The sequence below is a fragment of the Callospermophilus lateralis genome, chromosome 13, assembly GCF_048772815.1.
Source record: "Callospermophilus lateralis isolate mCalLat2 chromosome 13, mCalLat2.hap1, whole genome shotgun sequence".
NCBI lineage: Eukaryota > Metazoa > Chordata > Mammalia > Rodentia > Sciuridae > Callospermophilus > Callospermophilus lateralis.
Genome location: NC_135317.1, coordinates 101,170,621 through 101,197,809, shown reverse-complemented (window position 1 = coordinate 101,197,809; position 27,189 = coordinate 101,170,621). Strand labels below are relative to the sequence as shown.

At 33.3% G+C, this 27,189-nt stretch overlaps 1 protein-coding gene across 4 annotated transcripts in view; it reads right to left on the bottom strand.

Moving 5' to 3' along the window:
* Cop1 (COP1 E3 ubiquitin ligase) overlaps positions 1-27,189 on the bottom strand; it is a 178,873-nt gene that overhangs the window by 121,671 nt on the left and 30,013 nt on the right. For 2 of the 4 annotated variants that reach the window (XM_076872857.2, XM_076872860.1), the window contains exons 4-6: positions 22,532-22,608; positions 21,728-21,847; positions 13,648-13,716 (exon numbers count right to left, since the gene is read on the bottom strand). In XM_076872857.2, the coding sequence (XP_076728972.1) occupies positions 13,648-13,716; positions 21,728-21,847; positions 22,532-22,608 (266 nt within the window). The remainder of the gene's footprint in view (positions 1-13,647; positions 13,717-21,727; positions 21,848-22,531; positions 22,609-27,189) is intronic. The other 2 variants (XM_076872858.2, XM_076872859.2) reach the window with 2 other exon arrangements.

Sequence of the window (27,189 nt, the reverse complement as noted above, 5' to 3'; positions counted from 1 at the left end):
TTTTTAGAAGTCAATATAATTTGGAATAAATTATATGTAATTATTCCAAATGAACAAAAGAATACATTATTACACTTTAAGGGGAAAAAGCTGGTTAAGGAATAGCAAAATTTTATGTGTATTAATTCTAAAAAAAATTACAACCAAAAATGAAGCTGAGGAAGTACACACTTCAGGAAGCCAAAACCCTTATTGTCCCATACCACCATCCTCAACCACACATGCCCTTAATAATCTAATGGCAGACTTGATTTCAAGACTTCCTTCAACCCTCCCAGATAAATTTTCTCTTAAAGATCAGAAAAACAGAATAAGCAAGAACAAAAATAAATAAATAAATAGAGGGGACAAGTTATAAGGTGGTTTACTTAAAAGCAAATGTAAATGGATGTTAACACCAGCACTCTGTGATGTAAAACTAGTGCAATCGCTGAAAAACTATATAAAGTAATGCACTCAAAAACATTGAGATGATTCAAATTAGAATTCTGAAAAAGAGATCAAGAACCCACAAGGAAAGAAAAAGGGAATGAGTGATAGAAGGAGAGACAGCAACAAGGAGGAAAGAAGCAAAACAATAATAAAAGGGCAACCTTAAGCTATAGGATTTATATTAACTAAATGACCTAAATACACAATTAAAGACAGAGACTGACAATGGATTAAAAAAATAGTCCAAAACTCACCTCAAATATAATGATTCAGTAACTAATATAATAAGAAAACTTAAAAATCAGTAAGCAAGCAGAAAATTTTCTCCACAGAGCAACTTTACACTGTACCACGCAACTGCAGAAAACATATTCTTTTAAACACAAATATTTCAAAATCTAACCAATTAACAGCTGGTATGGTAGATACATAAAAAGAAATAAAAAAGGTATTTTTATTATATATTTGAAAAAGAAATCTATAAGAAAAAATAAGATAATCCTCATGTTGAAGTAATAAGTTGTTTATTTCTAACCCACAGGCCCAAGAAAAAACTGTAATGAAAATTAGAAACTCTTTTGGAATAAACAACAACAAACAAAATACTGTACCAAAATCATTAGATGTAACTAAATTAAAAAGAAAAGAAATTATGGCCATAAAATTACCAAGAATACAAGTAACAATAAATGTTGGCTGAATGTGGGGAAAAGGTTCACTCATACATTGCTGGTGGGACTACAAATTGGTACAACCACTGTAAAAAGCAGTATGGAGACTCCTCAGAAAACATGGAATGAAACCACCATTTGACATAGTTATCATATTCCTCAGCATAAACCCAAAGAATTTAAAATCAGCATACTAACAGTGACATGGCCACATCAAAGTTTACAGCAGCTCAATTCACAGTAGCTAAACTACGGAACCAACCTAGATGCCCTTCAACAGATCTATGGATAAAGAAAATGTGGTACATACACATAATGGAATATTATTCAGCCATAAAGAAGAATGGAATTATGGCATTTGCTCATAAATGGATGAAACTGGAGATTATCATGATAAGTGAATTAAGCCAATCTCAAAGTCAAAGGATGAATTTCTCTCAGATATACACTGATAACTAACAATAAGCAGGGGACTGGGGGAACAAAAGGACACTGGATTAGATAAAGAAAAATAAGGGAAGTTGGGAATAGAAAAGACAGTAGAATGAATTGGAGACAACTTCCCTATGTTCATATATCAATACACAACCAGTGTAACTCCACATCATGTACTACCACAAGAATGGGAAGATTTCCCCATGTTTGTTTGATATAACAAAGTAGATTCTAGTGTCATGTATAATAAAAAAGAATAAAAAATTTTTTTAAAAAAAGAAACTATGGCCATATACGTCTACATGAGAAGAATGATATGTGCATCCAATTCGAAGAATTAGAAAGGAACAAGGAACTCTCTCGCTAGACTCTTCTGTAAACCTTGCCACCGCATTAGGTGGCTGGAGGCGGAGAACTAGGAGAAGCCAACTCGGAGCTGGTGTTAAAGCCCTTTTAAAAATTTCCCAATTGACCAGCTTTTCCCCGCCGCGAGGCTCAGTGACCAGCCTCCGAGGCAGCTCAGCAGGCACGGCGCAGGGACCCTATGAAGAGGTCTGTAACCAAGCCTTCATGAAATAGCGAACCGGGAACCGAAACCAACCGAGATTGGGTCAGACCAGAGACAGGCCAGTCCCGCCCCTCCCTTGGACACTCCGGCAAGGAGCCTGGGGCCCGCCATAGCAGAGAGGTGACGTCACCAGACTTCGGCCAACGAGATTCCTTCCCAGCAGAATCCGCTTTAGCAGGTGTGTGACTCCCACCCTCACCAGATACAAACAGCCAGGAAACCTCAAAAATCTCTCCGTGGGCGTGACTGTAGGGGCCGAGGGACTCCCGACGCCCAACTCCTCCTAACGCCAGTGGAGTGGACGTGACTGTAGTGGCTGAGGGAAGTAGAGGGAATTCTCGATCCACAACTCCCCTTACCACCAACGGCGACACCCAAGATCTTAGCCTCCAGTTTCCGAGGGCGTGCCCACCAAAGGGGTCCGGAAAAATTAAACTGTCAGTTCCCAAATCATGGCTCCAAAGCACTGGTGCTTAGATGAATGACAGAGAAAGTTCTCAGTCGTTCGGGAAATAGGGTACGTGGTGGGGCTACAAGTGTAACCAAATCCTTGGGGAACTGCCTCCGGTGAGCAGGACATGGATGGCTGGCAGGAGAAAGTGGGGGAGGGGCCGGAGAAGTGAAACTGCTCTGGACTAACAGGATAGAGGAACTCCCAGGAGCCGCCTTACAGGGATTGCTGTGGGCACATAGAGGGCAGAAGCTCGGCTCTGAGGGCACAGCTCTGCCTACTGGAAGAAAATGGATCTCTAAGACTTCATTTTTTTTTTAAACTTCTATTTTATTAGTTTTTTTCTCCCCTTTTCCTTCTTTCTTTCCCTTTTCAAGTTTTATTGTTCTTTCCATTCTCCTCTATTCTATGTATCTCTCTCTCCTTCTTTCTTTTTAAGAGCACCTTCCTTCCCCTACCCCCCAACTTTCATCCCAAGCATTACGGCTTCCATTACGTGTAATTGTCTAAATGCAAATAGGTGAATGTTTCGAGGCTGTCTATAGGGCTCCTAAATACCTAGCTATTACCAAACACCCTGATCCAATCGCGTGTTAATATCCCCCTTCAGTAGAGCAATCTTCCAAAGTAGCCAAGACATACTAACCCTCGTACCATCATAGCACCCAACCTAAACATAAAGTCCTAAGACCAAACAACAAATCACTATATGCATAGAGAAACCAGAGGCCTTTTATGAATTGAATGAATCTGCTTTAAAGTACAATAAAGCTGAACATTTCTAGGCATAGTCTCCCACCACAAAGAGAGACCACAGAGATATACAAAACCAAAACAAATTTATAGTAGAAAACAGAAACACAGCAGTTAAACAGAGTTGGAAAGTTACATGAACAACATGAAAAATCAAGGGAAAAAAGAATTACACACAATGCAGGACAACTTAAACATACAAGAGAACCTAGAGGCATCAGAAAAATGGACAGAGAAAGAACTCAAGGCATACCTGACTCAGATGGAATGGAATTTTAGAGAAGTCATTAGACAGCAAGTCAAAACAATGACAGAATACTTTGAAAACGAATTGCGTAAGCAAATTCAAATTGCAAAGAAGGAACTCTACCAGGAGATAGAGATTTAAAAAAAAAATCAAACAGTAATCCTAGAAATGCAGGAAACCACAAACCAAATTAAAAACTCAAACAAGAATATTACAAATAGACTAGATCAAATAGAAGTCAGAACATCAGATAATGAAGACAAAGTTTATCAACTCGAAAAGAATATAGTCAATGCAGAAAAGATGTTAAAAAAATCACAAACAATCCATGCAAGAGATATGGGATGTAATAAAAATACCAAACTTGAGAGTCATTGGGATAGAAGAAGGTATAGAGGTTCAAACCAAAGGAATGAACATTCTGTTGAATGAAATAATCTTAGAAAACTTCCCAGATATGAAAGATGGAATGGATTGCCAAATCTTGAAAGCCTATAGGACCCCAAACATACAAAACCGTAATAGACCAACTCCAAGACACATAATTGTGAAGATATCCAACATATAGAACAAGGAGAGAATATTAAAAGCTATAAGAGAAAGGAGGTAGATTACATTCAGGGGTAAATCAATTAGATTAACGGCTGCTTTTTCATCACAGACTTTGAAAGCGAGAATATCCTGAAACAACATATTTCAAATGCTGAAAAATAATGGATTCCAACCAAGAATACTGTATCCAGCAAAATTAAGCTTCAAATTTGACAATGAAATTAAAATATTTCACGATAAACAAAAGTTAAAAGAATTCGCAGCCAGAAAATCAGCACTGCAAGGCATTTTGAGCAAAACACTACAAGAAGAGGAATTGAAAAACAGCGCCCAAAACTAACAGTGGGAGGTATCTCAGTTAAGGGGGAGAAAAATAACCAAAGAGGAAAAACTAGCCAAATTAAAATAAATAAATAAATAACCATGTCTGGAAGTACAAACCATATTTCAATAGTAACCCTAAATGTTAATGGCTTAAATTCACCAATCAAGACACATAGGCTAGTAATCTGAATTAAAAAAACAGATCCAACAATATGCGCCTTCAGGAGACTCATATGATAGGAAAAGACATACACAGGATGAAGGTGAAAGGTTGGGAAAAATTATACCACTCACATGGTCCTCGTAAGCAAGCAGGAGTGGGATACTCATGTCGAATAAAAAAAACTTCAAACCTAAGTTAATAAAAAGGGATAAAGAAGGACACTATATACTGTTAAAAGGAACCATCCACCAACAAGACATAACAATTATCAATATGTATGCACCAAACAATGGTGCTGCAACGTTCATAAAACAAATAGACCACAACACAATAATTATGGGTGACTTCAACACACCGCTCTCTCCATTAGACAGATCCTCCAGACAAAAGCTGAATAAAAAAACTATAGAACTCAATAACACAATCAATAACCTAGACTTAAGCGACATATATAGAATATATCAACCATCATCAAGTGGATGCACGTTCTTCTCAGCAGCACATGGATCCTACTCAAAGATGGACCATATATTATGCCATAGGGCAACTGTTAGTAAATATAAAGGTGTGGAGATAATACCATACAACATATCTGATCATAATGGAATGAAACTGGAAATCAATGATAAAAGAAGGAAGGAAAAATCCGGCATCACCTGGAAAATGAACAATATGTTACTGAATGATCAATGGGTTACAGAAGACATAAAGGAGGAAATCAAAAAATTCTTAGAGATAAACGACAATACAGACACAACATATCGGAATCTTTGGGACACAATGAAAACAGTTTTAAGAGGGAGGGAAATTCATTGCCTGGAGTTCATTCCTCAAAAAAAGAAAAAACAAACAAATAAATAAACTCACACTTCATCTCAAAACCCTAGAAAAGGAAGAGCAAAACAACAGCAAATGTAGTAGAAGACAGGAAATAATTAAAATCAGAGCGGAAATCAACGAAATTGAAGCAAAAAAAAACATTGAAAAAAATTGATAAAACTAAAAGTTGGTTCTTCGAAAAAAGAAATAAAATCGACAGACCCTTAACCATGCTAATGAAGAGAAGAAGAGAGAGAACTCAAATTACTAACATATGGGATGAAAAAGGCAATATCACAATGGACACTATAGAAATACGGAAGATAATTAGAAAGTATGTTGAAACCCTATATTCCAATAAAATAGAAGAGAGTAAAGATATCAATAAATTTCTTAAGTCATATGATCTGCCCAGATTGAGTCAGGAAGACACACGCAATTTAAACAGACCAATAACAAAGAAGGAAACAGAAGAAGCCATCAAAAGACTACCAACCAAGAAAAGCCCTGGACTGGATGGGTATACAGCGGAGTTTTACAAAACCTTCAAAGAAGAATTAATACCAATACTTTTCAAGCTATTTCAAGAAACAGAAAAAGAAGGAGCTCTTCCAAATTCATTCATCACCCTGATTCCTAAACCAGACAAAGCACTTCAAAGAAAGAAAACTACAGACCAATATCTCTAATGAACCTAGATGCAAAAATCCTCAATAAACTTCTGGCGAACCGGATACAAAAACATATCAAAAAAATTGTGCACCATGATCAGGTAGGATTTATCCCTGGGATGCAAGGTTGGTTCAATATATGGAAATCAATAAATGTTATTCACCACATCAATAGGATTAAAAATAAGAACCATATGATCATCTCGATAGATGCGAAAAAAGCATTCGATAAAGTACAGCATCCCTTTATGTTCAAAACTCTAGAAAAACAAGGGATAACAGGAACATACCTCAATATTGTAAAAGCAATCTATGCTAAGCCTCAGGCTAGCATCATTCTGAATGGAGAAAAACTGAAGGCATTCCCTCTAAAATCTGGAACAAGACAGGGATGCCCTCTCTCACCACTTCTGTTCAACATAGTTCTCGAATCACTGGCCAGAGCAATTAGACAGATGAAAGAAATTAAAGGCATAAAAATAGGAAAAGAAGAACTCAAATTATCACAATTTGCAGATGACATGATTCTATACCTAGCAGACCCAAAAGGGTCTACAAAGAAACTATTAGAGCTAATAAATGAATTCAGCAAAGTGGCAGGATATAAAATCAACACGCATAAATCAAAGGCATTCCTGTATATCAGCGACAAATCCTCTGAAATGGAAATGAGGACAACCACCCCATTCCCAATATCCTCAAAAAAAAAAAAAAATACTTGGGAATCAACCTAACAAAAGAGGTGAAAGACTTATACAATGAAAACTACAGAACCCTAAAGAGAGAAATAGAAGAAGATCTTAGAAGATGGAAAAATATACCCTGTTCATGGATAGGTAGAACTAACATCATCAAAATGGCGATATTACCAAAAGTTCTTTATAGGTTTAATGCAATGCCAATCAAAATCCCAACGGCATTTCTTGTAGAAATAGAGAAAGCAATCATGAAATTCATATGGAAAAATAAAAGACCCAGAATAGCAAAAGCAATTCTAAGCAGGAAGTGTGAATCAGGTGGTATAGCGATACCAGATTTCAAACTATACTACAGAGCAATAGTAACAAAAACAGCATGGTACTGCTACCAAAACAGGCGGGTGGACCAATGGTACAGAATAGAGGACACAGAGACCAATCCACAAAATTACAACTTTCTTATATTTGATAAAGTGGCTAAAAGCATGCAATGGAGGAAGGATAGCATCTTCAACAAATGGTGCTGGGAAAACTGGAAATCCATATGAACAAAATGAAACTGAATCCCTTTCTCTTGCCATGCACAAAAGTTAACTCAAAATGGATCAAAGAGCTCGATATCAAATCAGAGACTCTGCGTCAGATAGAAGAAAAAGTTGGCTCCGATCTACATATTGTGGGGTCGGGCTCCAAATTCCTCAATAGGACACCCATAGCACAAAAGTTAATAACAAGAATAAACAAAAGGGACTTACTGAAACTAAAAAGGTTTTTCTCAGCAAGAGAAACAATAAGAGAGGTAAACAGGGAGCCTACATCCTGGGAACAAATTTTTACTCCTCACACTTCAGATAGAGCCCTAATATCCAGAGTATACAAAGAACTCAAAAAATTAAACAATAAGATAACAAATAACCCACTCAACAAATGGGCCAAGGACCTGAACAGACACTTCTCAGAGGAGGACATACAATCAATCAACAAGTACATGAAAAAATGCTCACCATCTCTAGCAGTCAGAGAAATGCAAATCAAAATCACCCTAAGATACCATCTCACTCCAGTAAGATTGGCAGCCATTATTAAGTCAAACAACTATAAGTGCTGGCGAGGATGTGGGGAAAAGGGTACACTTGTACATTGCTGGTGCGACTGCAAATTGGTGCGGCCAATATGGAAAGCAGTATGGAGATTCCTGGGAAAGCTGGGAATGGAACCACCATTTGGCCCAGCTGTCGCCCTTCTAGGACTATTCCCTGAAGACCTTAAAAGAGCGTACTATAAGAATAGCAGCACAATTCACAATAGCTAGACTGTGGAACCAACCTAGATGTCCTTCAATAGATGAATGGATAAAAAAAATGTGGCATTTATACACAATGGAGTATTACACAGCACTAAAAATGACAAAATCATGGAATTTGCAGGGAAATGGGTGGCATTAGAGCAGATTATGCTAAGTAAAGCTAGCCAATCCCTAAAAAACAAATGCCAAATGTCTTCTTTGATATAAGGAGAGCAACTAAGAACAGAGCAGGGAGGAAGAGCATGAGGAAAAGATTTACATTAAACAGAGACGAGTGTTTGGAGGGAAAGGGAGAGAGAAGGGAAATTGCATGGAAATGGAAGGAGACCCTCATTGTTACACAAAATTACATATAAGAGGTTGTGAGGGGAAAGGGGGAAAAAAAAACAAGGGAGAGAATTGAATTACAGCAGATAGGCTAGAGAGAGAAGATGGGAGGGGAGGGGAGGGGGGATAGTAGAGGATAGGAAAGGTAGCAGAATACAACAGTCACTAATATGGCATCATGTAAAAATGTGGATGTGTAACCGATGTGATTCTGCAATCTGTATTTGGGGTAAAAATGGGAGTTCATAACCCACTTGAATCAAATGTATGAAAGATGATATGTCAAGAGCTTTGTAATGTTTTGAACAACCAATAATAAATAAACAAATAAGTAAATAAATTTTTTAAAAAAGAAAGGAACAAGGAAATAAAACTAAAATAAGTAGAAAGATAGTAATAATAAGAATCATAAATTTTAAAAATGGGAAACCAACATGAGAGAGAGGATAAAGTCAAAAATTGGCTCGTCAATAAATTTCACAAAATTGATCCTTCCCTGGCAAGAACTGGTCAAGAAAAAAAGAAAAAGAAAAAGACAGTATCAGGAATGAAAGGCATCACTAAAAATCTTGGGGACCTAAAAAGCTAAGACTATAAAGACAATCTCATGCCAATATGTTTTAAAATTATGATAAAGCAGACAACTCAAAGTAAGTATTACATATCAAAAGTAATATACAATATAAAAACCTAAAAAGCATATACACTTTCATCTACATGAATCCATAATTATAAAGTTCCTGCAAACAAATCATAGGCGGTATGACTTCTCCAGTAAGATCTTTAAATTCAACAAAGACATTGATCCTAGACTACACAAATTCCTCCAAGAAACAGCAAAAGAGGGCATAACTTCCAACTCATCTGACAAAGCTAACATATTCTTTATAGCAAAACTGCACAAGATCAGCGTAAGAAAAAAAAAAGTCCCACAAACTCATTTATGAACATACATGGAAAAATCCTAACAAAGTATTAACAATCCAAACTGTGTAGATCATATGCATAATGAACAAGTTTGGTTTCCACAAAAGGATTCAAAGAAGCTCATTCAATTGTCCTGATGGGTTTTCCTAAATTATAAACATTCTAAGAAAGGATACCCCTGGGTTAATTGAAATGGCTGTTGCTTTAGGGCAAAATTAGATTGACTTTCTAATATTAAATCAATATAATTATCTACATTAATAGAATGAAAAAAGAAAAATCAAATGATTGCCTCAGATGCCCAAAAATTTTGGAGCGTATTCAACTACACTCATAATTAAAGCAAAGAAAATCCTCTTAGCAAATTGGGAATAGAAATTTATTTCTTTGAATGATTAAAAAGTACCTACAAAAAACCTACAGAAAACATCATACCTAATGGAGACACGTCGAATGCTTTCACTTTGAGATCAGCATCAAGACTAGGATGCCCAGCTATCACCACTTCTATTCATCATTGTACCGGATGTCCTAGCCAGCAGAGTAAGACAAGAAAAATAAATAAAAGATATAAGGATCATAAAGAAAGACACTAAACTCTTATTATTTGCAGATTATGATGTGTACACAGAAAAAATAAAAGAATCTACAAATAAACTAGAATTAATGAAAGTTTAACAAGGATGCTGAATATTTTAAAAAACTGTATGTAAAAATCAACTGTATTTCTACATACCAGCAGCAATAAGAAACTAAAATTAATGACACAGACATCATTTATAATAGCATCAAAAATGACTAAATCTAAAATAGAGATATGCAAGACTGATACCCTAAAAAATATCAAAATTTTAAGATATTTTTAAAGACCTAAATATAAAGAGAAATACCATGTTCATGGATTAGAAGACACAATTATTGTAAAGATACATTCTCCCAAATTTATCTACAAAATAATCTCAATAAAATCATAGCACGTTTACCATAGAAATATATTAGTTGATTCTAAAATTAATATAGAAATACAAAGAGCCATGAATAGCCTCGTTTCCTGAAGAAAAAAGAAAGTAATTTAAAATTCTAGTAATCAATAAAATGTGGTATGTCAATAGATAGACAAAAAACAGTGGAACAGAAAAGACATCCTAGAAACTCACACGCATATATGATCACAGGATGTATGACACAGGTGAAATATCAAAGCAACAGTTAAAATGATGAACTTCTTAATAAAAAAGAATGCTTTGGACAGCTGGGTGTCCAAATGAAAAGATCCCTATACATGATATCATACACAAAAATAAATCTCTAAGCAGAGTATAGATCTAAATGTAAAAGAAGAAAAAAAGCTTCAAGTGAAAGACAATATCGGAAAATATCTTCATGAACACAGGTGAAGGAATCTTTACAAAAGACACTCTAACAGGAAAGATAAAATGACCACGTTGGAAATTTGTTAATAAATGTAAGACAGTGAAAAAAGCAGCCCAATTAGAAGAAAAGATATTTGTGACAGATAAGTCTGATTAAGATTTTATGTCTAGAATATATAAACATCAAGCCAGTAAATAAAAATCAAAACAGAAAAACTACAAAATGTCTTAAATAAGTAGTACTTTGGACACAGATTAATTTTTAAAAACTCCATATGGCTAATAAATAGGTGCTCAACCTCCTTAGTTATCAAGGAAATGCAAATTAAAACCCCAGAGATAGCAATACATACCCCCCAAGGTCAACTAAACTGGAAAATGTCTACTGATACCAACTTCTATCAAAAATACAGCACAACAGAAACCCTCATGCACTGTTTGTAGTAGGAACAACTAATACAACCTGCTTAGGAAAACACTGTTGCATTATTAAATTTGAAGATGTGCATACCCTATGACTCACTGATTCCATTTTAAAATATATTCCGTACATATATGTATGTTAATACATACCTGGATACACATTGTTATTAAGTACCATTGTTTATGAACAAACTAAAACCAAAACAACCCAAATGTTCATAAACATCTATTTTATGAAAACAGGCCATATCCATTTAAAGAAACACTCTGCAACAAAATCAACTAGTCATAAACAATATTATGGATGAACTTTAACACTGAGTCAAAGAAGAAAAAAAAGATTACATACTGCACAAAAACATTTATACAAAGCTCAAATATAGAGAGACATATAAATACTTAAGCAGCAAAATACTAAAGAAAGGCAATAGACTGCTGTAAATATCAGGATATTGGTCACCTAGTAAATAAGAAAGAAGGTTATAGTCTGAAAATGGTACAAGGTAAGCAATTTTAGGAGTCCCAGCAATATTTTGCTTAATCAGGACAGCAATTACACAGATGGTTACTCTATTTTAAATTAATTTATGCACTTTTCTGTGTTTTATTTCATGTAAAAGTTTAATTCTTTAAATTCTAAACAAACCAAAAAGTAACTAAGACTTATCAAAATATTCTATTCAAAAAAGTAGTACCCCAAATGCCCAAAAGTCTGTTTTGTAATTAAATCAAATGAAATACAAAGCAACTGTTCAAATGCTGGTACAGATTTGAACAGATAAGTCTGGTTTTTATGTGAGACCCAACGTCCTTTTGTTCAATTAAACCTGAAGGAAGACAAAAAGATGATAATCTCAATACATTTAAACATTAAATGCTATGATACACAGATTTTAAGATAGCCTCCAAAGATCCTCCTTTCTTGGATATTCACACCCTCGTGTAACTACAGAATAAACCAATGAGTTTCAAGTGTGGAAGGTAAAATGAGTCCAAAGTCTAAAACAAACAAAAAAGAAAAATACAAAATAACTGCAACCCTATTTCACATTCTGTTTAAAAGAACAGGTATGCATAATATAAAAAACTTATCATTTTTTCAAAGAATTTTCTATAGCAAAAAAATGTTGAGCACACACATGTTGGATTACTTTTATTACCATATATTTAAAAATTTTTAGCCTTGCCAAAGTGTAGTCCAAGGATTATGAATTTCAAAATCATGGGGCTTGTTAGAAATGCAGATTGTCAGGCTTCAAAACGAGCCCCTTAATGAGAACTTGCATTTTAACACATCCTTGAGTGATTTTCATGTATACTGTAGTTTAAGAAGTACTATGCTACAAACATTTAAACAAATGAATGACTAGACATCATCCCCTCTCCCACCCAAAGGAAGGGGTGGGGGAACACACAGACTCAAAAATCTTAAAAATACAATGAAGATGCTTCCATAAACAGATATTACAATCATAATTGTTGACTTACAAAAGTTAAGGGTAAGACAAATACAGTCTCAAATCACATTGAGTATTTAGCTATCATCACTAGCAAAATCCAGACAAATCTAATCTGAATCAACTCAGAAAAAGTTAAGAATAGGACACAAAGAATAACCAAAAAGAAGGAACAGTAAGTTCTGGCAATGTACACCTAGAATATTTCATCAAAAAAAAAACCTCTCTCATCTTTTTATTTTCAAAAAGAAGATAGTCAAGAACACAGAACATAATAATTATGCTTTTTTCTAAAGAGTAAAAAGTGCCCAAATATGACAACTTTTAAAGTAAAAATATCAGAGATTTGAGATAGTTAAAGACTTTAAAGAAATACACAAGATATCAGAGTAACTATCGTATGCTATGCAAATTCTGTTTGACTTTTCCATATTTTATACATTTGTGAAAATGACTTCAGAAATGTTATGTTAAATAAGAACACTGGTTTTAAAACAGTTAATATAAAGCTTTTTAGCTACTTTGCATGACTTAGACTTTCCAAGTTCTAAATATGTGGCTATGTTTTACTTATTTTCCTCACATGCATTTTTTTTTTCTGTAAGAAAAACTGTTAACCCTGAAGGCTTTAATTACATTTCCCTAAATTTTCTTTCCATGATAAAGGGTAGTCTGTAATTTGATAATTCTTTTAATACCTTTATTTTATTTTTTTTTAAATTTTATGTGGTGCCAAGGATCGAAACCAGTGTCTCACACAAGGCAGGCAAGCTCTCCACCAGGCCACAACCTCAGCTGTCATTTGATAGTTCTATCCTCTCTTTTTAGAGCTTTAAGGTTAATCATTAGTGTAAATCTTTCTGAAAACTTTAAGCACATCTCCAAAAAAGGATTAAAAAAATCAAATTTTCACAGTAAAACAAAGCCCAAGAAAATGTCCTGAAAGTCAATGTTTTTAAGTATTTAAATATTTCATTAGCATGAAATGTTTTTCTAAAGAAAAATCAACAATAGTACATAAAATATTATGTAAAACACAAAATAATATACCTCTCTTTTATTTCTTCTTGCAACCTTGAGGAATTCCATAAGAATCTGTAGCTGAGCTGCATGTGATTCCTACAACAAAAAATTGTAATTGTTCTTTTAAAAATATCACTTTGAATTCAGAGTTATCACTAACACCACAGTATAACCAACATTGAGCAACTTTACACACTCATTTCAATTAGTCTACTGGTCCTAGCTAAACGGTTTTCCCACTTCTTGGCTGACATTTCAAAAAGCAAGCAATTTTCCATGAAAATAACTGATGTTAATTTTAAGAAACATGTGTTCTACACATTGAAGATATATTTCTGGGCCATGGCTTCTCTTACACAGTCAAATATCAAGACAAAACTCATAGAGGAACTAACGATTTCTTGACATAAAAATCAATCTTCCCATAAAAATTTCTTTTTGCAAGGGTCAGCATAATACAAAGAAATTCATACTTTTCAAAAGCCAAATTTACCATTATCTACTCAGTGAGTGTGAGAATTAATATATTTTTGTAGAACATGTTAGCCAAAACCAAACATTTGGAAACATGGTTTCTATCATAAATGGTGGGTGTGCACGAACACATAAATGCACACCTACCATTTATGATAGAAACCATGCTATTCCTAATTAGTAACTGAAACAAAGATGAAACTGAGAAGTAATAATTGTAAGCCTTGACATTTACTATATATCAAAACGTAAAAAATAAATATTCACATTTTCCATTAAAATTCACCAAATAACCAAGGAATTCCAAGTGAATCTGATAAATATATGTAAAAAGAATATCAAAAGCTAAAAAGAGAGTAATCATAAAGACAGCTCATAAACAAATATAATTTTAAAACATTTTTGTTGGAAAGCTAGAATAAAAAAGTCTAGTGGAGTAATATCAAAACAAAAATAAATATGAAAGACTAATAAAACTTCCATTTATCTGATCATGAAACAGAATTATCTGGGGCATTTGTTAAAATAGAGTCAGGGTCAGATTTTAGAAATTCTGATTCTCTTGCTCTAGAAAAGATCCCAGGAATCTGTTTAATAAGGGTCCAGATGATAAAAATAAGCCCATTAAAATCTGAAGAATCACTAATATGTAATACATACTTAAAAAAAAAAAAAACACAAGCACTTCACACTCATTCCCCAAATTTATCTATTCTTCTGGGGAGAGGGTGGGGATCTTTGCACTTAAAAGCATAAGCAATGAAACAGACCAAGGAAAATTTTCAGTTGAGGCAAACAAGGAGAGATAAAAACAAAAACTTATAATCACAATAGAATATTAAAATTAGAAAAACACAACTGAATTAATGTTTTACAATTAAATTAATTTTTAAAACATGGTAACATAAAGATGACTTTTTATATTTATTATAAATGAATAATTTGGTCCTTATGCTTTTATTTACAGAGTACATCCTCCCAAGCACTGGGAACTCTACAGTACCTTCTCAACAGAACATCTAGCATGTTTAGGGAAGAAATGTTTCTACTTGCATAAGACTTTCTAAATAGAATAATACAGGAGTGTTATTTTTGCAAAGTAGAATTACTATAGATAATGATAATACACTACACATTACTCAAAAAAGTAAAAAACAAAAAAAGAGAACTTTTAATGTTTTTGTCACAAAGAAATAAGTCTATTAGAAAATAGAGGTTTACTCTGTGATCTGAACATTACACAAGGTATGCACATATCAAAACACATGGAACCCCATAAATATGTACAATTTTCATGTTGAGTTTAAAAATAAATAGAAATATAAAAGTAAAATAAAAAACTGAAAAGGTTTTATCTAGGCAGCTGATACAGAATGATAAAAAACTAGGGAATGCTAATTTTTGCTATAAAACTTATTTATTAATAACATTTGACATTGTAAATTAGACGTGTTTATGACTTATTTTAAGAGTAAGGGAAGCAAGTGGAAGTAATAAGCCAAGAGGAGAGAAAGAAAAAGAAAAAAAAATGTTCCAGATGTGATAAGTCAAGGGTTCTGGGATTTCAACCCAAATACTACCTAATTTTAAGAGTGGGTTCCCTGCTGCTTGACTTCAGATTCCCTATCAATAAAAATGAACAGGTAACCTTTCTCAAACTAAGAGTCATGTTGTCATACCTTATATATGACAAAACAATTATTCAATTTTTCTTTATATCAACAAATTATTTTCCTTAAATCTAATTCAAAACAAAAAAATTAAAGAATATTCCAGTTGCAAAGTCAACAGCAGCCTACACATTGGATTACAGATCCATAGTATATATGGCACAGAAGGTTTCAGGAAATTCATTCACAAATATTCAACCTTCCATATTTCTCTTTCATACAAATGATCTGCTTACCAGGCATAACTCTACTTCTCCTGATAGTTCTCACTTGTTCTTTACATGATAGGAGGAAAAAAAGGCTTTTACTTAACCAGAAGTTTACCTTGCTGAATGGTCCTGGGGCATAAAAGCCTCTGGTACATTAAGACAAGACAATTTTAAAACGTTGCTGTTTGGTAAAGTGAACAGCTCTAAATAAAGACTAGGTACTGAATCTTCTTACAAGTGAAGGGTTTCCCAATTCTATTTGTTCAGTACAGTGGAGGATATAAAACTAAAAGATCCAATAATGGAAGGAAAACTGAAAAATCCGTAATCACATTAATAAACTAATATAATTTTCTCTGTACTAGATAGGATTTTTTATTATAAACTGATTTTAAAAGAAATTTTTAAAGTATGAAAACCTGATTAAAAATTAAATATGAAGAACATAAATATATCTGTTATGGTTTGGATGTGAGGTGTCCCCAAAAAGCTCAAGTGTGAGACAAAGCAGGGTTTAGAGGAGAAATGATTGGGTTAGGAGAGCCTTAAGCAGTGAATCAATCCCCTGATGGGGTTAACTGAGTGGTAACTGAAGGCAGGGAGGGAGTGGCTAAAAGAGCAGTCATTGGGGATGTGCCTTTGGGTATATATTTATCTGGTAAATGGAGTCTCTCTCCTTACTCTTCTATCACAATGCCATACTCTTCTATCACAATGTTCTGCCTTACCTTGAGCCCTGAGGAAAGCAGCCAGTCATCTATGGACTGAGACCTCTGAAATGATGAGCCCCCAAATAAATGTTTTCCTCCTCTAAAATTGTTTTTGTTAGGTCTTTTAGTCACAGGAATGAAAAAGTTGACTAAAATAAAACTCAAAACAATTTAAGAACACATGTGCATCAAAGCATGAGAAGAATATTTGTAAAAAGTCACAAGAGTTCATAGAATGAAAACTAAAATTTGGAAGAACTACTATCACAGATAACACTTTCATAATACAAAACTCATGTTAAAATAGGAACAGGGCTGGGGTTGTAGTTCAGTGGTAAAGAGCTTGCCTGGCATGTATGAGCCACTGGGTTCAATCCTCAGCACCACATAAAAATAAAACAAAAAAATAGATATTAAAAAAATAGGAACAGATCTATTTCAGATTAAAAGATAAAAGTTGCTCCTACAGTTACAACAAAAAGTATATGAACTCAAAAAATATATTATTATCAGATGCCACTAAAATGAAAGTAATTCAAGCAGCAATTGAGCCCCAACTTATGTATAAGTCCTGATTTAGACCCTCCCCCCCAAAATCAGTCTCTCATCCTTTCTCCCTGATAAAGAAAAATAAGACTGTTCAGGAAAAATAGGTGTTAACTTCTTTAGTCTCTATACCACTCATGAATGTAGAACATATAGGACAAAATTTTTAAAAAATTATAAGACATGAAAAGTGGTAGAAAAATCAAAGGATAAAAAGGTTACAGAAGTAAATTCAGATAACCCAGATGCTAAATAAGCAACAAAGGACATTAAAATATTCCTATAAGTTGGTAAAAAGTTGAGAGGGAAAGTGGACAAAATGAGCAAAGGACACAGAATTATAGAAAAGAAATGAAAAAAATTTAACTATTAGAAATGAAAAAATGAAACAAAAAATATGTCTGATTTTTAAGGAAAAAACACTAAGACTGGGGGTGTGGCCCAGTAGTAAAGTACTTGCAGGGTCTCTCCCTGGGTTCCAGAAAGAAGGGCAGAGGTAGGAGGGAAAGACATAGAAAGTACTACATGAGATTAGAAGCAGACTGGACACAACAAAGGAAAGGAATAAAGAACTCAAAATTCAATATGTATCATTTAATCTGATACACAGAATAAATATAAATGTACATATAATTAATTTATTTTGTTGTATATTTATTTATTTTATACTTTATATAAGTAAAAATAAGAACAGAGCATCAGGAATATGTGATTAATGAAATTTTATAATAATATATTACTAAAAATCAAGAGAAAAAAGAAACATAGTGCTAAACAAAATGGTTGACAATATTCAAACAGTAGATATTTCTATTCCATGATACACAACCAGAATAATATAAAGAAAATGAAACCTAGGAATATCATAGTCACACAGCTGAAAACCAATGTCAAAAAGAGAATCTTAAAAGCAGCAATAAAGGGGTGTATTATCTTTAGTAAAACAGTAAAAATGATTGCTGATTTCATCAAAAACAAAGGAAGCAAAAAAAAAAAAAGAAAGTATTGTTAAAGTGGTAAATGAAAAAAAAACAACACCTCTAGGCTTCTATATATAACAAAACAAGCAACTATAAAATAAAGAGTAAAGAAAGTTACAGAGATAAAGGAAAAATGAGCCAGATGAAAGCCCAGATCTAAGGGGGGGAAAAAAAAAAAGAAAGGGTACATCAAAGTATTTTTACTCTTTACACATCTTCAAAATACTGTTTAAGGCTAAAATAACAATATTTATCAGAGTTTATAACATAGTTTTAACCTCAAAAGGCAGTTTGGCAATAAATTATTTTAAAATTTTATGTTTTCCTTTAAAGTGGCATAATAAAGATTCAAGGTTGACTATAAATATTGTCCTTGAAGTGATATTATTAACTCGAGATTGTGAAAAGAAAAAGATGTGTAATCTTTACAGGAACCATTAAAAATACAATAAAAAACTATGCAAAAAATGGAAAAGATAGAATGGCATACTAAAATACAAAACTAAAACCTCAATGATTTCTATAAAAGGCAAAAATGTGAAAAACAGAATAGAGAATAGACGGAAGGAATGGAAAATAAACACCATGTAGTAGACTCAAACTCAACCATATCAATAATTATATTAGAGGCTGGGGGTGTAGCTCAGTTGTAGAATACTTATCTAATATATGCAAGTCCTAGATTCCCTCCCCAGCACCATACACATACACATACACACACACACACACACACACACACACACACACACACACTTTAAATGAACATCAATTGCATTTGCACTAAATGAGCTTATTGTGTTTAAAAAAGAAATAAACCATATATACTGTTAAGACACACACTTTAAAAGGACAATGACAGAATGAAAGTGAAGGATAAAAAATATAACAACTATAAGTAAGGTGCTATTGTTCTATCAATATCAGACAAAGTAGACATCACAATTCGGATCATTTCTAGCAATAAAATTATACATTTCATAATAATAAAGCAAATAATTTATCAGGAGACATAAGAATCCTAAATTATATAAACCTAATAACAGAGCTTCAGAATACATGAAACAAAAAAAAACACATAATTAAAAAGTAGATAATCAAAATAAAGCATACCTCTATCAAGGTTGATAAAGTAAGAGAAAAAAAAAGATTTGAATAACATTAACCAATTCTAACTATTTATAATACCACTCCAAGGACAATATTTTCAAATGCAAGTGTCACATTTGAACAAAACAGGCCATATCCTAAAAATCACAATCAATTTTAAACAACTAAAAGCAAATAAATGAGCTCCCACTCTTGGCTAAAATGGTAGAAGAGGAACTAAGATTTACATTCCTACCATTATCAAATCATCAGTTCAACTATATGAAACAACAACTCTCAAAGGACCAGAAATATCATAGGCTCCCAGCAGTCTGAATGAAAAAAAAAAAATCTAGAAACACAACAGAAATCAGAAAGAACACCCAAAAAGGTTTTCTTAGCAGTCGGGCAAAATTAGTTTAGACAAAAGAACTACTCTGGTCCCACTTAAAAACAAGTTTCAAGAGATGAAAATTATTTCTAAAATAATCTAACTGTATGTCAGAACACAGCTCAAAAATATCCAGTATAGAACAAGATAAAATTAATTATTCCTGGCATAAGTAAATTAATATACATGCAAAGAGACAGGTAAATGTATTTCAAAATATGAAGACAAAAACTTCAACCTAAGCAGATATTGATACGGACAAGAGAAGACAAAGATTAAAGCATCATTTTTAAGTAAGCATGTTCTATAAGTTAGATAAAACAATAAGCTTGTTAAGGAGAGACAAAGAAGATCAAAAAGATTACTGAATTTGAAAATAACAAGAGAAACTATCCAAAATGAACTATATAGATGAAAATACATAACAAAATAAACAGAATTGTTCATTAATGTCTGTGAAACAACTTCAAACTAATAAACAATTAAGTTTCCAACTGGAAGAGGAGAAAAATATTTGAATATTGGTTGAAATATCTCTAAATCTGAAGGAAACTATAAACATATATATTCAAGAAGTTCAAAGAATCCCAATAACTAGAAACAGGATGGGGGTCCCCTATATCAAGGTGCAGCATAATCAAACACTTAAAGCCATAAAAAGAATAAACTGGGAGAAACATGTGTCCTTTCGAAGACCATAGATAAGAATAAAAGTAGCCTGCTCATCTGAAACAATGCAAGGCAGAAGACATTGAAGTAACATCTTTTGAAAAGTCAACCTAGAATTCTACATTTATACAGAAGCACCTTTCAAACACAATGGTCAAAGACTTAAATATATTGAAGTATTACTTCACCACCAGAGGACTTACACTAAAGAAATAATAAAGGATTTCCTTCAAGCAGGAGAAAACTGATAACAGATGCAAATGTGATATACCTTTAATTAATATATTAAGTACCTGATGTCCCCAAATGCAGGATCTCTCCCTACAACATAAATAAGGGTTAGCTCTTAGATCTTGCCCTAACTGCTGCTTAGTACACAGTTTTATCATATCTGTAAATCTTTTACTTTGCATTCAACTGCTTTATAGCTTACAAAATACTCCTGCCAAGGAATATTTGAATACTCATTCTCATTGATTCAACCTCAACACTTTTCCCTACCAAAACATTCCTACCCTATTCAGGATGATCCAAATCCAAGCTAAATTAATCAGTATATAGCTGCACAATTTAAAATGAAGTTTAAAAGACCTTCTTTGTTTATATTTTATACAATAAATGAAAGAAAGACTCCCAACAATATTGGAAAATCTCATTTGCTTGTAGTTTTCGAGAGAAGACAAAGTTCTAATCTCAATCTAGCTGATCAGCCCATGTTTTCTGCACATGTAAGCTACTCAGACACCCTTTCTAAAGCTATATACCCCTTACTTTTCGGCTCAGTCAGGATATTTGTTTATGTTAAGGTGTGTACTGCCTTTATTAGATCATATTCAATTCCTAATACATCCCATTTTATACAACCCATTTACAATTTTTTATACCTATTTATATAAACAAAATTCTACCTTTATTTTCATTCAATTACATGAAATAAGGTATATTTAGATATACACAACTCTATAAATATTCTTAATTAATCCAGAGACTGTTGCTGCTACCAGAGAACTGCTGAAATTATTTTATAGAGATAAAAATAATTTCTATTTTCTGCTCTAAATCTCAAGTATGAAAGGATATGACAAGGAAGACAGTCACTGGAAGAAAATAATCAATATAACTGTTTCCTCTTAAAATAAAACTTTACTTTTTCATGGTCTTTAACATTCAGCTTTTGTTAATACAAACTGACCATTTCAGATAGGTTAAAAGGAATTTTTTGTTTAACTTGAAAAGTCTGTCAGAATAACTTTGCAGATGTTTTTAGACCAATATAAATAAAACTTGACCTAAATTTACAGATCTTTTCATTGCAAAAACGGATCATCATTTAAAATTAAATTATTGTTTTTTAAACTTTGCTTCCACTTACTGCTTCTAGTTGTTTCTTCTTCTGCACTAGTAACTCCAACATGAGATTGACATTAGCCAAATCAAGGTTATCTTGATCAGTTCCCAGCAAATCTTGAAATATTTGCCATCTGTGACCATTCTAAAAATGAAAAGAAGAAACACAATAGTTTCTTGACAAGATTACTTTAGAGACCCTAAAACAAATGTTTACCTGCTATTTCCTCTATCCTATTACACAGATACCAAAAATATACTAAAATAATGTTCTAACCTACTCCTCCTAACTAGTGGCTTACCACTGCCTTTTAGTTATAATTTAAAAACTTTTTGCCCTTAAATAAATTTTGATGACACATACAAAAGGCACATTAAAGACAAATGTTAAACCAGAATCTCTGAAAGTGTAATTTCTTTTCAAAATAAGTAACACAATTTTAATTATTTGTCTACCAACATTATCAAACTTTGTACTTGGTAAGGTGTTAATTTAAGCTCACTTGACTTCAGTAATTTGGGGCTAAGCCTTTGAACTGAGAATCTTTTCAACAGTTTTTTCAAGTATCTGCCCATTATTTCTACTTTGCCGTATACTCCTTCAAATGCCACATATTACAAGCCAACTCTGCCTCAGTGTGATCCCATCAGAACTTTCAAAACTCCAGCCAAGTATTAATATAGTCAACAAAGTTATTTAAATAGAATAATCTTACACGATTTTTATTTAAGAAAAATCAGTTATATACTAAACTTTAACATCTATTAATATTAAATAAAAACAATAAAATGGAATTCATTAAAAATAGTAATAAGAGTTGAAACATACGGTGCTACTCACTGAGTGGTCCAATTTGAACCTCTTTTCCTCAAATCTTTGCTTCTGTTTGAGAATGAGTTCATTCACTAAAAACAAAAAATATTCACATAATTTGTACTTTTGGGGGGTACATCTTCTAATAGTTCTGTTTTGATGGTTTGAATATGAGGTATCCCCCAAGAGCTCCTGTGTTAATGTAGGAACATTCAGGGGTGAAATGAATGGATAGAGAGCTCTAACCTAACAGTTCATCCTAGTTTAAATGGATTAACTGAGTGGTAATTATAGGCAGGTTGGGCAAGGCTGAAGAGAGGTGGGTCACTGGAAACCTGCCCTGGAAGGGTGCATCTTCCCTATGGCCACTTCACCCCTTCCCTCTCTCTCTGCTTCCTGGCCAGCCATGAATGGTGCAGTGCTCCTCCACCACACTATTCCATCATAATTCCCTTACCTTGGGCCCAGAGCAATGAACATGAACTAAATCTCTGAAATCATGAGCCAAAATAAACATTCCCTCCTATAAGTTGTTCTTGTCAGGCATTTTGGTCAGAGCAACAGAAAAGCTGGCTAACACAGATGGATTCTACTTTAACTTTACAAAGTTCAAACTTAAAAACATGCTAAAAAGAAAGTGTTATTACTTTTTCATTTTATTTCAAAGTACAATCTTCCCACACCTTTTAACATTACAACTTTTATTACCACAGAAAAAAATTCTTCAGAATATGAAATCTCTCATTAATGACACTTGTGAAAAGAGAATTCAACACTGTGTGTCTCATGTTCCACATGTGACTGGAATGGGTATCTGAGTATTCACAAGAAGGTATAAACACTAAAAGATTTTGTTTTTGTTGTAAATTTTCAAAAAAATACCACAGAAGACACTGTCATTTACCTATCCCAAATGCATCTTATCCTTTTTCTTGGTAAAAAGATTAGTTTCTAAATGGCAAACTGTAACATAACTTTCAGAGAGTCTAGATCCCTCTCCAAGCCCACAGTATGGTTTTTTTCCCAATATTTTTCATTTTAGTTATAGTTGTTATGTGGTACTGGGGATGGAACCCAGGGCCTTGCGTGTGCTAGAAGAGCACTCTACCGCTAAGCCACAATTCCAGCCCCACAGTATAGTTCTTGACTAAGAAAGGCCAATCTAGACATTCATATCCTCCCAACAATGACTTGGGTCAAGTATACAACCCAGTTTTAACCAATGAGAGGTACACTGCCTTACAAAAAGAGGACAGAAAAAAAACGAACAAACAAACAAATTTCTTCCCTGCCTTCATAAGAGGAAGGTATATGAAATTGCTTTGAGCCATTTTTCAAACTTGAGGGTGCCTAGCCAAAGACCCAGGGCACATGCTGGGGATGGAAGAACGAACTTATCAACACACTACTGGATAAACAAGTTCCAGAAATTTTCTTTGCCCATCAATCAATACATTTTCCATAATGTTTAAGTCACTTTTACTTGCATTTTTTTTCTGAGTGTTTTTTCTAGTCAACACATACTAATACAAAAAAAAAAAAAAAAAGATTAACAGGAAACTAGCACTATCATGTCATGTACCTCACTTTATAGGCATTATCTTATACATTATTCTATTTAGAAATGAGGGAATATGAGGACAGAAAGCCTAAAGCACTCACAGTGACAATATAAAATCAGAGTTGGGATACAAGCTCAACCATCTAATAATTTCCACTGTGCCACAATGCAGATATAATTTTTTTTAAAAAAATATCAAAACCATATTAGAAGATAAATAAAACAATCCAAGATCTCAAGGAACTCAAAATAGTAAGACAGATATGATGCAGTAGTTGCAACATAATGTGATAATCAATACTACCACCGAAAATAGATTTACAAATTACACAAATTGTATCAACCAAAATGTTAATATGCAGGATTCACATAAAGGTGAAAGAGTTGGGCCACATAAAGACAGAGAAATTCACAAAGCAGAAAAAGAATGGGAAAAGAAATTTAAAAAGCATGTGTATGAGAAAGACACAGAAAAGCAAAGTCAGCTAGAGATGAGTTAAAATAGATATAGTTGAAACATGGAGTCTGTAATAGTTGATTTGAATTGTCAACTTGATTGAATTAAGAAATGCCAAGGATTAAAAGGCTTATGGATATGTCGGTGAGGGTGTGTCAAGGAATGACTGGCATGTGGCATAGCCAACTGATATGGAGACCCTCCCTAAGCTTGGGTAGCAGCATCCAATAGGATGATGGCTTAGATGGAATAAAGTTGGAAGAACAGGAAGCAGCAGAAGATGCAAGCTCAATGTTTCTTGAACAGGTTCTTGTTTGCTGCTGCAGTCCTCTGAGGATATCGAACTATTGCTTCTTCACTCTTCTAGAGAGGACTTTCACAGTGACCCTCAGGAAGCTTTCCATCTCAAGACTTGGGTAGCACCACTGATCCCTCTTGTTCTGGAGCTTCAGCCTCTTGGACTGTGCATCTACGGGTTCTTGTAGCTCTCCAGCCTACAGACAGCCATTGCAGACTATCCAGCTTCTGGTCACAAAAGCCAACCTAAAAAATCCCCTTTTTATAATTATACTTCCTGTGGATTCTGTTCTTCTAGAGAACCCTAATACACAGAGTGATTATATGAAGGATTAAGAAAAGTTAGGAATTAAGAGTAGAAATGTGAGCATATATAATAAGTCTGACTCTAAAGAGCCTGAAATGTATGTACTTCCCAAAACTGTCATTATAATATAGAGAAGACAAAAACAGAGAACTTGAAATAAGGCAAGGGAATAAACAGGAATAAGTAAACAAGAGTGTAATGTTTGAATTACAGATATAAACAGTTAAAAAATTATGGTTTTTTAAAGAACTAACATTTTCCATGTCATTACATTTTAATAAGAAATTTCACATAGCACTGAATTTGATTTTTATAACACTTATAAGAGTTTTTAAAGGCCAAAAGAAATTTAAAAATGGTTCTAGCAGATAAAAGCTAAAAAGAAAACATAATAAATAGATAAAAATGTTATATTTACCAAAACTAAAATTTCTATTACTAGAACAGACTTTTCATGTAGCTACCTAAAAAAATAATAATAAATCATATTTTCTTCTTTAAAAACCATTCCTAGGGCAGAAGTTGTAACTCATGGTACAGCGCTCACCTAGCATGTGAAAAGCACTGAGTCTGATCCTCAACACCATGTAAAATATATAAATAAATAATGGTATTGTATCCACTTACAACTAAAAAAGATATTTAAAAAAAAATCCTATAATGACCAGAAATAATTCCTGGGTAATAAACTTAAAAAAAAAAATTTTAGTACATTTTACTGAAATTACTTCACCATGAAGAATTTTTTAATTTTTGTACTTTAAAATTGAACAAAAGCCAAATGTGGGGGCACACACCTACAATCCCATTGACTCAGAATTAGAAGAACTACAAATTCAAGGTCAGCCTCAGTAAATTAGAATCAGTCTCAAATAAATAAATAAATAAATAAATAAATAAATAAATAAATAAATAGGACTAGGATTGTAGCCCTAATAAATAAATAAATAAAGAGGACTGGGATGTAGCCCAGTGGTAGAGAACCCCCGGGTTCAATCCCTAGTATCATAAGTAAGTAAGTAAATACAGAAATATTTTTTAAAATACAATTTTTTAAAAAATCCAAGATATATATGATGGGCTAAGCATGCAAATTTTAAAATGTCAGCCACAAATTGAAAGGGAAAATCATTTGGAAACTGTGCCATAACTGACAAACAAGAATAGCAACACAATCAGTTCCATTCTGTAACTTTGGAATTTTATTAAAAAAAAAAAAATCAATGTTTTCTTGTCCGGGGAAAAGTGGAAAAAAAACCCAGCTAATTTCTTTCACCTACAAATTAAAGCATTTAATAAGTCAACCTCTAACATTCAACAATGTACAGTGGTTGGCACATAGTAGGCACCCACTGTTTGTTGAGTGAATAAATTAAACCTTACTGACATAACGTTTTCACATGTCTCTTTTAACACTTTTATATTTCTAAATCCAAATAGGCATTTACTTGAAACCTCGTTTCAAAACTTAGTTCTCAAAATTGAGATCTAAACTTGCACTACTGTCTATACACTTGTTAATTTTAACTTTATGGAGCCCTAGAATATCCATCGTAGGAGAAAAATGCGTATTTACTGCTAAAGCTTCCACTCCAGCAACTGTCTTTTCAGAGGCCAAGACAGTAGAGAGAAAAAAAATTGACTCTTGAACCAGACTGCTTAGAGCCAAATCCCAATTCCAAAACCTACTACCAATAAAAGTTTAGCCATGTTACCCATTATCTCTGCCTTCTCAGTTTGCTCACTTAAGGAATGAAGATGGTAACAGCAGTACCTATTTCAAATGACTGCAACAGAAATTAAATGAATTTAAGTCCACAGCACTTAGGATAGCGCCTGATAGTAGTAAGGAGACAGGTTCCATCTATTTTGTTTCTAAACATGGATCTTAAATTTTGAATGCATGGTGTCTTCTACATCAATGAGTAAGAAGACCATTCATTAGTAAAGTAATAAAACTTAATTTATAAATTCTATATAAAAAGAGAAAGGTAGAGAAAGAGACAGTGAGAGACACACAGAGAAGATAGAAAGACAACCAAATGTTTGCG